Here is an 11,123-nt window from a genome sequence, read left to right on the forward strand (position 1 = left end):
GGAGGTTAGTGAAGCTCGGTGGAGCTCGTGTATTTTGTATCGACGGGAGTATTTCCCGTGTGCCTTGTATTTTCCAGTGCGCCTGTTTTGTGCCCTGGAGTGTGTTTGACGCATTTCTGCGTAAACCTGTATGTTGCGGATTAAAGCCTGTTATTCTGTGATTTACCCTCCTGCGCCTGACTCCTTCAACACCACCTCATCACAACGGTGAAGCATGGTGCTAGCAGCATTATGCTGTGGGGATGTTTTTCAGTGGCAGGGCCTGGAAGACTAGTCAGGATCGAGAGAAAGATGAACGAAGCAAAGTACAGAGAGATCCTTGAGGAAAACCTGCTCCAGAGGACCTCAGACTGGGGTGAAGATTCACCTTCCAACAGGACAACGACCCTAAGCACACAGCCAAGACAACGCAGGAGTGGCTTCGGGACAAGTCTCTGAATGTCCTTGAGTGGCCCAACCAGAGCCCGGACTTGAACCCGATCGAACATCTCTGGAGAGACCTGAAAATAGCTGTGCAGCGACGCTCCTCATCCAACCTGACTGAGCTTGAGAGGATCTGCAGAGAAGAATGGGAGAAACTCGCCAAATACAGGTGTGCCAAGGTTGTAGCGTCATCCCCAAGAAGAATCGAGACTGTAATCGCTGCCAAAGGTGCTTCAACAAAGTAATGAGTAAAGGGTCTGAATACTTACGTAAATGTGATAGATTTTTTTTTTTTTATACATTTGCAAATATTTCTAATAATCCGTTTTTGCTTTGTCATTATGGGGTATTGTGTGTAGATTGATGAGGGGGAAAAACGATTTAATCAATTTTTGAATAAGGCTGTACATTTTGTAATAAGGCTGTCTGAATACTTTCCGAATGTACTGTATATAGCAGATTGTGTCTGCTGGAGTTCAAATTAGATACCACAGAAATATCCCTCAACCTTTCTCTTAAGCCTGTTACCACCCTAATCCCATACACACACCCCTCCACCCATCCTGTTCATTCGCGTGATGTAATTCCCTCGGTGGTGCAATGCAAATCTGCACCACAGGGCCCACTAAGCAGCTTTGTGGTGCCTGCCTCATTCCTAAAACAAATGTTGAGGGAGAGGAGACACCAGCGGTGTATTTATTAGTGCACACTGTAGCAAAACGAAAATGAGAGTTTCTTAGTGGACAAGTTCAGGTTAGTCCCTCACAGTGTCGTCCAGTTTGCTTCCGTCTGTTTCCTAGTGAATACACACCAGGCAGAAACACTCAGCTTCAGAGGGACCAAGCACGACATTATGGGTTGGTTTGCCATGTTGGAATTTTGAAAAGCCCCTTGTTAAAAACTTTTACCAAAGGAAGAGTAGAATGAATTGGGGATAATATTGAGTGATAATGTTTTGCGATCAAATATACTATTTCATGCCCTCATTATTTCCATGAAACACTGGTCAATATTTGAGCCAGTAGCCTACATACATTATTTTTATATCTATTCCATATTTGTTTTGTAGATCTGTAAAATCATCCTGAACTCGTACAATTTAAAATCAAATTGACCTCTGTTGTATTTTGACCAAATCGTAAGAACATAGCATACCAGGGGAGGAAGGGGAGAAACCATCTCCCTAGTAAATTTGGGAGAAATGTAAATGAATAAAACATTTAAAAATCCTCTTTGTATGTGTAGGTTATGACATTGTGATTGTAGCTGTGGTACCCTAACTGTATGACACCTTACAGGTCTTTGTTTGGAACTTCATCCAAACATGTGACCAGAAACAGCCAAAGCCCCTTCACTCTATTTCTAACCTGTCCTCCATGTCTGCTGGCCTGTCTCTAGGTATGTCACTGTCAGCAGAGACGATCTCTCCACCTTCAGAGGAATGTCTCTGCCGAGAGCTAATGATGGGTGTCGGTAACTGATCCGTCTGACCAGTTCTTCTATTTTAACTGCTCTATCACTGCCTGTCCAGACTAATAGATTACTTCCTCTTCCTGCCACAATCAAAGAACCTCACCATCCATTACAATTACAACCACCCACTCTCCTCACTCCACAGGTAAAGCGTCAGGTAGTTTCAGATTGACAATAGAATGGCTGCGATCCTGAAATGCCCATTGATGGTAATTAGGTGACAGCACCAGCGGGACCCCTCTGCCTCCCTGGAGTCATCGGCCTGCGCTCTCCCTAATCTCTTCTATGGGACACAGTGGAAATGACAAAGCCCATTACCATGACGACCCGGATGACACGCGTAATGGTGCTCAATGGCTGACTGACCATATGCACCGTGCAGAGCGAAGAGACAGGGGAGACAAGCATGGCTGCCCTTCAGTTGTACCGTACGTGACAAGTGTCGCATGCCTTCACGCTGTTCTTTCGGAAAATTTCCAGGAGAGAGTTTCTAACAATCTTTTTGGATCCCCTAATTGATGACTATATTTCTGATTCTCGTTGAGTAGAGAACCTTCCCTTATGTGGGCTAACATTCCCAGTGGGCTGCTACACTGGATGCTGACTGTATTTTGAGATATGACTCAATGCTCACTCAATTGAGTGAATGGTTTCTGAAATTGACATACATATGACATAACTGAGCCTACCTGTGATTAGAATTCATCAATATACTGCCTGCTGTTGACAGGTAAACCCACAGGCTACACTAAGGGAGTAGAGCAGTGGAGGTTGCTGAGGGGAGGACGGCTCATAATAATGGCTGGAATGGAGTCAATGGAATGGTATCAAACATGGTTTCCGTGTGGTTGATACCATTCCATTTGCTCCGTTCCAGCCATTACTATGAGCCGTCCTCTCCTCAGCCGCCTCCACTGGAGTAAAGCAGCACACAAGACCATGTCATCATCCTGCCGTGCCAAGACACATTCCTAGTAACATTTGTTGAATGGCAAAGTTTTCTGATTCTAATTGTTGAGATGCTAAGGAGTGTAACTAAAGACAATGTGAGCTTCAGCACTGAGCTTCAGCACTGCGCTAACTAATGGTGATTCTATTTGATCACCATTTGCTTGTCTGTGATAGAACCAACCAACCTCTAAAGGGAAATTATGCAAACATGAACATTTTCCTACTTTGAATTTCTTGACGTCAACTATAACGCATGAAGTGTGGATTTGCATGTCAATTACACTGGAGGTTGGTCGTGCTGAGCACAGTACAGCAATACATGAATTTGTACTCTACTTTTCTCAGAACAGTGTATTTAATGTAATGCCAGGTTTTTAGCAATTAAAAGTGTCGACCTCAAAAAATTAAATCCTTTCAAAAGCAATTCTAAAGCTCCCTGAGAATGTGAGTTGTTTTTCTCCCAACGGGTTCACAGCAGGCCTACTACATACTTTTATCCATCCCTTTCTTTTCTCAACATAGAGCATGCAGAACCTCCCTGGTGAGTCAATGTTCAGACCACATGGGAAATAGAAATCCGTGTAGAGTTTGGGTTTGCTCAGTTCTAGGTGGATTCCAAGGAACATATAGCAGGTCAATCTCCAGGAACCCCTACAGTGACCCTACATGGGGTTCAGCTAACTTTATTCTTTTCAATTCTTCTGCAGCTAGATGTGCACCTTCAGCGAGGATATTGAATGTATCACCCAAGACATTTCCTACTCAAAATATTGTCCAAACATCAAATTAACTCCCATTTTTCATCTCAGTAGAGACTATACAAAAACACTTAAATAATGTACATTATAGCAATAAATAGATACATTGGCTGGATAATTACCTTGCTTGACAGAGACAAATCTTTTGTTGGCTGCCTGGAAAATTACTTGTGGGTGACTCTCCTCTAGATCGAACAGCTCGTCCTTGCCAGGCTTGGAGCACCTGCCTGAGCGCAATGTGCCAGTCGGGCCCATGGGTGTCAGGTACTTCCCATCGCAGTCCTTGAAGGCCAGCTTGCCCGACTTGAGCTCCAGGGTGAAGCTGGTGGTGGGAGTGTTCTCTTTGACCAGCTTCCCGTCATTGCTGAGGAAGCGGCTGTCGCACGTCTTCAGGAAGTACTTTCCTTCCAGGTAGACCAGGGTGACTAGGGAGTCCGAGCCCCAGGGGATGTTGCTGTCCACCGAGATCTCTCCTTCCCGGGCGAACAGGTGGGCATAGCGTTTGCGCGCCACGCTGAGCAGGCTGGCTTGCGGGTGGAGGGCCAGGTGGACGGCCCACAGCTCTGGCTCCCCGATGGCCTGGGCAAAGCAGGACAGGTAGTCAGCCGAGCCTCCGAAGAAGCGCAGGTATGGCTCCGACTGCAGCGCCCAGCGGCCGTCCGACTGGGCCACGATCAGGAAGCGGCAGCCGGGCGAGTCAGGCTGCTCTGCCCCACAGCTCACCTTGCCATCCTTGTCAGAGGCCAGGTAGCGGCCCAGGTGGCTGCGAAGGAACACTACCTGGGTGTCCTGGTCCTCCTGTTCCAGAGTCCAGATCTGCTTCTTCTTCATGCTGGAGGCCGAGGCGTTCACCTTGAAGCCGAAGGCCTCGGCTGTTAGGTAACGGCTCTCGTGGTTGATGAGGCCAAACTGCAGCTTCAAGGCTTTGTTAATTCCGTTCGTGGGCATCATCAATCTGTCGTCCATACACACACACACGCAGAGGTCTCGAGTGGAAAGCTTTAGGGTGAACGAGGGGGAGGGTAAAGGGGGACGTGTGCCCCTTTCTCTTCTCTCCAGGCGCAAATTTCCCTTGCATTAACAACCTCCCTCAATCTGCATGCTTGACTTCCCTCTCTCTCTCTCTCTCTCTCTCCCCCCAGAGGGTTTGCACAGGCACTTGCTCTCTGTTACCTAATCAGCCGGGATTAAAATCAGCAGGACACAGCACCCCAATCCAACAAGCCTCTGACGTCACATACCAGTGCACTAAACCCACATCTCCCTCTCACATTTTCTCTTACCTTCATTCTCTTCTTATCTCCTCCTACAAATACACTTTATGTCACGCTCTCTCTATCACTCACACTTACATTCTAATTTCTCAGTCTTAAGTCTCTTCAGGCTGGCTCTCCATCACATAGTTAGGCCCGTATATACTGGCAAACCCATCCAGTATGGGGATTACCCCAGCACTGATCTGGTGAGCCACAGCCTAATTGGAAATCGTCCAGTCGAGTAAAGATGCTCTTCGTCTCCCTCTCGCTCTCTTCAGATTGTCATCTCTTTCCTTTCCCCTGCTCAAACAGGTTTTTTATCTCTGATGGATTGGGTTTTACAGGGACAATATATTGCTCAATAGTCACCATTTGAATCGCCAGATTTCCCTAATTCAAATAAGCTTGCGTAAACACAATGTTAACACGAGGGGATTTTAATAGGTCCACAAAGCCCTCTTTCACTTCTTTCCTTTCTCCCCTTTCTTTAGATGAACTGGGAGAGCGTGCCTTGAGTCTTAAACTAGGCGTTGAGTTTACTTGATTGATCAACTTGAATGTACAGTACCAGTTCCCTACGTTGTCAGGTTCAAGAGTGTGAGTCATTTATTGACCAAAGCAGAACGTTGTTTGACCAAATCATTAAAAAGCAGAACATTGTTTGGTCTAACACCCATAAACTACTCCAGGATATTCAAGAGAACAAGATTTAAAGTCATAAACTGAGAGAACTTGGCTGACCGAAGAATGCCATTTGGAAAACATTAAACAAGTTTAGCTGTCATTACTGTATTTAACACTAGGAACCATTCAGCACTTTCACTTTAATTACAATTTACTATGACTGATATATTGATCTCTTTTCCATCAAACAGCCACTTGATAATATCCATTCTTTAGTTTAACACTGGCTAATAACCCCAGACCACTCTCCCCTGACAGTCTGCTGCCCAACCAGAAACCCAGAGATGTGACCTGTGAACTTCTCCAGGGCACACGCTACAATCATGACCTGTGACCTTCTCCAGGGCACACGTTATGATGGCCCTACCTAAGAGCATTACCAATCTCATTCACTAAGGTTTATGGTGCCATAAGGAGTGTCTTATGCAAAGAAGTAATGGAAACACTAAACACTGCTTCTGCCTGTGCACAAGGCTGAGGCACAGCGTGAGAGCTCAATCTATTGCCACAGTTTAGTAGCGTTACGCACAATTTGTTTTGCATTAGTTCTGCATATAGTCATACAAAATACTGCGATATTTTGTGCCATTTTTGGGGGGAACATTATATAAATACAATTGCTCAGAGAAAGAGATTTAGTATAACAAGTAATAATAGGGGTCAAAATTATAGGCACCCCTGTTTTCAATACCTCACCATGCGATGATAATAGCAGAGCCTTTTTCTAAAATGTTTTATGAGTTGGAGAACACATTGGGAGGAATCTTAGACCATTCCCCCATGCATATTCTTTCCAGATCCTTTATTTCCTCTGTCTGCGCTTCTGGACTGCCCTCTACATTTAATGCCACAGGTTTTCAATGGGGTTCAAGTCCGCAGACTGAGACGGCCATTGTAAAATGTTGATTATGTGAGCAATTAACCATTTCTTTGTGGATTTTAATGTGTGCAAGGGGTTATTGTCTTGCTGGAAGATCCACTTGCGGCCAAGTTTCCGCTTCCTGGAAGAGGAAACCAGGGTCCTACCTGGAACCAAACGGGTTCTACCTGAAACCAAAAAGGGTTCTTCAAAGGGTTCTCCTATGGGGACAGCCGAAGAACCCTTTTAGGTAGCACCTTTTTTTCTAAGAGTGTAGCACTCTCAGACCACCATCCAAAGGCTAAATCTAACTCTCTCAGAGGTAATCTAAAGTGAAAGCTACTAATTAACCAATGATGATTAGAGGCTAAAACTGGTCCACCCGAACAGACCCCATGCAGTTTTAGCCTCGAGTCATCATTGGTTAATTAATCAGATCGAAATGTATAGTGTAGAACATTTGATTGTCTGTCATGTAGAATAGGGAATCTATTAATTGAATGTCTAGCTACAACATTCTAAATGGTTCACCTCACTGAATACAACCCAGTTGTTTTTTCACACAGTAAAGTGCTCATCTCATAACATTCATCTCCAATAAGGATCAAAGTAGTACTTTAATTGGACCCAACATGTAAATCTTGTTCAGTTGTTGCGCTGACATTGAATTCTCAATGGGCTTGCTTGTTGTATTTTCTATAACATCCACTAAGCATATTTGTTAACACTTTATTTGGATAGTCCATCTGTAGATGCTCTACAGACAATCGGTAACCTTTCAACTAACTATATACTAACCCTTACCCTTATCCTAACCCTAAACTTAACACTAACCGTGTCCTTAATCCTTACCCTAATTCTAAACCTAACCCTAACCGTAACAAGCAGTTGCTTATCAACAGATAGCTTGTTGATAGTATCACCACCAGTAGAGCATTTACAGCTGGAAAATCAAGACTATCCAAATAAAGTGTACATTATAGTGCATGGGTTATCCAAAGTCAAGAACATACCGGACCAGACGCAGCCTAATAACATGACTGCAGTTCACTGTCACTGTCTATCTCTGTGTAGTGGTAGTATGCGTTACTCATTCTCCTTGGCACTGGTTCTCTCTAGGAGGTTTTAAACCAGCCATGGCGTGATAATCTAATGGGATTTAATCTATTAGTCATTCATTCAAACACAAATGGCCAATAGAGGGCGATGTGGGAGCTGCTTGAAGCATTAAGGAGCGCTTACTGGACCAGAGGCCTCAATTACAACATTCTTAAAACCCATTGGATGAGAAGGTCAGAGGTCCCACCCCCCTAACCTTATCATCCAACAGGTTTTGAGAAGGGGCCAAGGAGAGAGGATGCAAGGAATCAAGGAAATGCAAGTGAGATTCTCCCATGGTCTTAATTTTTTATAAATTTATTTCCTGGTATGTTCACTTCTTAACATATGAGGTTTGTATGACTACACCTATGAATAAGTGTCAGTAAGTGGGTTCACATTGTAATGCCAATCAAACCAAATCACACATTTTCACATTAAGTCTAAGCATTATAAAACTCACCTTTACAGTGTACTTTGACTTATTGTATGTAAAGCATACAAAGTTGTGAGTAACAACCTTTTTTAAATGAAACCCCTGGCTTATTCTGTAAAACAAACAAGCCCTATTTTAACAACAGGATTAGGTATAGATAAGGTATAGGTATTGCCCAATAGCTGTAACTCTAGTGCAACGTGTCAGGACTGTACACAACCTATTGACCTTTCTGTCAAGCAGGAATGACAGCCATGAAGGGCGGCAGGTAGCTTAGTGGGTAAGAGCGTTGTGCCAGTAACCGAAAGGTCGCTGGTTCTAATCCCCGAGCCGACTAGGTGAAAAATCTGTCGATGTGCCCTTAAGCAAGGCACTTAACCCTAATTGCTCATGTAAGTCGCTCTGGATAAGAGCGTCTGCTAAATGACTAAAATGTAAATGTAATAACTGGTTTGTTGTGGAATATCTCATAATGACCCTTTGCTGGCAGCAGTGATATAAGGGACAGAGTGATTACAGAAATGTTTACAGTTGATATATGCAGCTGTTACATGCCTCGGACTGAGACGTGGTGAGCTGACAAACCTGAATTAGCAGGATAGAATGAGACGGATAAACGTTAGTGGTGTTCAGTAGTAGGCATTCTACAAGATTTATTAAAATATTGTTCTCTTTTGTTAATCTTTTTGTTGTCAAAATCAATTAGACATTACAATTGCATTGTAGTATTATAAAAACAATCACCATACATCTACACATTCAAATATAACCTTTCACTAATGGTCAAATCAAAATATTGCATATAATCTGAGGCTATTCAATCAGTACTATTTAGCATCAAAATCTATTTGGCATGTAAAACCATCAAATTGTACCATAAGAGGCTACATTTCATTACACACACATATACATACATATATATACACATCTTACTGTACTAGCAGTGTCAATTTTCAATAGCTACAAATGACTGGAGGCCTGTGTTAAACAATGCTACAACCATTACATTTTAACCATTAACACGTAAGCTAACAATAGCTGAAACCCACTAGCCTAGAGCTAGCTAGCACTTAGCAAAGCTACATTTGGTTAGCATACAGCTAACGCACTATTATAAACTTTATTTATTTACAAATATCAACACTAACACATTTTATCGTCACATCGCATACTTAGCTACATATATTCTCTGAACTAAACTGAGCCTTCGTTCATAGAAAATAAAACAAATAGGAGCTAAAACGTTCTTGAAAAAAAGAACAAAAAGTTTGGGCGCCATATTAATCACTTGTCTTAGCTACATATAAACCATTAGCAACCTCCATTACTTACAATGGGGAACATACCAATACGTTTTTTACTCGATTAAAACTCCCTACAATTGCCTTCAAACGTCACCAAACTCATGGACTATGTAATTAACCATGTTCTCTCAATATATTGAGAGTCATATTGCACTTTTGCACATTACATACCTAAATTAACAGGATAGAATGATGAGATGGAGAAACGTTGGTGTTGCTCAGTAGTAGGCATTCTACAAGATTGAAGAAGAAACCTCCAAGATCTCACTAACGCTCCCATTTAACGTCACAGCTCCCCCTAGTGGCAGTACTCATACACATTAATTTAAATGCAAATACCTAGGAGGCCTAGAAAATGATCCAAGGGATGGCCCCATAAAATAACTAACAAAATAAAACATCAAAACATGACCATAGATATTTGTGTCTGTCACACAGCCATTGTCAATGGTAGAGGATGTCGGCTTCAATTTTGCCCTAATGGCATGTCTAGAACCAGACTACAAGATGTCAAAACCATGACGGCGGGGATGGAGAAATTGTACAATGATTGCTCTGCAAGTAGGCCTACAAAGCGGGAGCTATCAAACACTATACGTGGCGCAACAGATTGTTGGAAGTCTATGAACACGTTATACATCACTGCAGCAACCCATCACATTGATGAGCAATGGGACATGAAGTCACATGTACTACTGACAACTGAGAACATGCAGGAGAGGCACACAACAGAAAATCTAAAACGGCATTAACTACCATCGTTTCTGAGTGGATGGGGGACAGCAGTAAGGTGAGTGCTGTCTGGAAGAGGTTTCCACTAGATAGCACAGCCACAAAGTTGGCTACTTCGTATACAGAGAAATTATAGAAATAGGTGGGGTTTAAGACTTTGTTGCTGTGGTAATGTAGTATCTTAAACAGTCTACAAATGCTGATTGTTGCAGGAAAGTGTGATAGAGGGAACTTGGCCCTAAGATTTTGCTGATGTGGCAAAATGGTGTACTCTACTGTGCTGGAAAACATCTGGAAAGCATTACTAAATTCCTGGAAAAGAGGATATGTAATGGCCTGGGATTGGTTTTTTTAGAATCACACCATAATACGTCACAAAGGATATAAAACCATGTCTGAACAATAGAATAGGAAGAATAGCTAATCAGATTGGCTCGGGCTGTTTTCCAGACATCTGCAGGAGTCTGTCAAAATTCGATGCTGTAAACTCTTTGTTATAATAAACCTTTGAAAACAGAGTACAGTGTCGGCGGATATTCTTATCATCACAAGCATGGACCAGCAAAAGTGTTTCTTTTAGTAACCACAGTAACTATAGTGACGACCATCTGGTAGGTAGCCAGGTCTGGGGTAGATTGAACTGCATTGCCCCTTAAGGGTTGTTCTAATGCACGACGCAACGCGGAGTGCCTGGACACAGCCCTTAGCCGTGGTATATTGGCCATACAGTATATCACAAACCCCAGAGGTGCCTTATTGCTATTATCATCTGGTTACCAACGTAATTAGAGCAGTAAAAATACATGTTTTGTCATACCTGTGGTATACAGACTGATATACCACGGCTGTCAGCCAATCAGTATTCAGGGCTCGAACCACCCAGTTTTATAATTAACATAAGGAAATGGTTTCAGATATCAGTGATCCATCCATTTGCTCAATAGCAATTCACCATAAAGCATTCTTTCGTCTGAGCCTAGCAAGCAGGAATGGCATGTTCACATATTTTGTTAAGGGATTATAATGAGGAACATCAAGCAGAGGGAATTGTGCAGAAGATACATTTATGCTGCAAAAAGTTCGATTTCAATTATTGATTTTTAAAATAATTTATTCCAGTTATTGACTATGGCGATATCGTTTATATGA

At 42.7% G+C, this 11,123-nt stretch overlaps 1 protein-coding gene across 1 annotated transcript in view; it reads right to left on the bottom strand.

The window, feature by feature from the left end:
• Positions 1-4,553, bottom strand: part of LOC311104332 (fascin-2-like) — a gene marked incomplete at both ends in the record, with an annotated part of 46,079 nt that extends 41,526 nt beyond the window's left edge. Inside the window, one exon of the mRNA XM_084146145.1 lies at positions 3,728-4,553. Within this exon, the coding sequence (XP_084002271.1) occupies positions 3,728-4,553 (826 nt within the window). The remainder of the gene's footprint in view (positions 1-3,727) is intronic.
• Positions 4,554-11,123: the final 6,570 nt, after the last annotated feature.

Source organism: Coregonus lavaretus, assembly GCF_964263955.1.
Source record: "Coregonus lavaretus genome assembly, chromosome: 28".
In the NCBI taxonomy this organism is placed as follows: Eukaryota; Metazoa; Chordata; class Actinopteri; order Salmoniformes; family Salmonidae; genus Coregonus; species Coregonus lavaretus.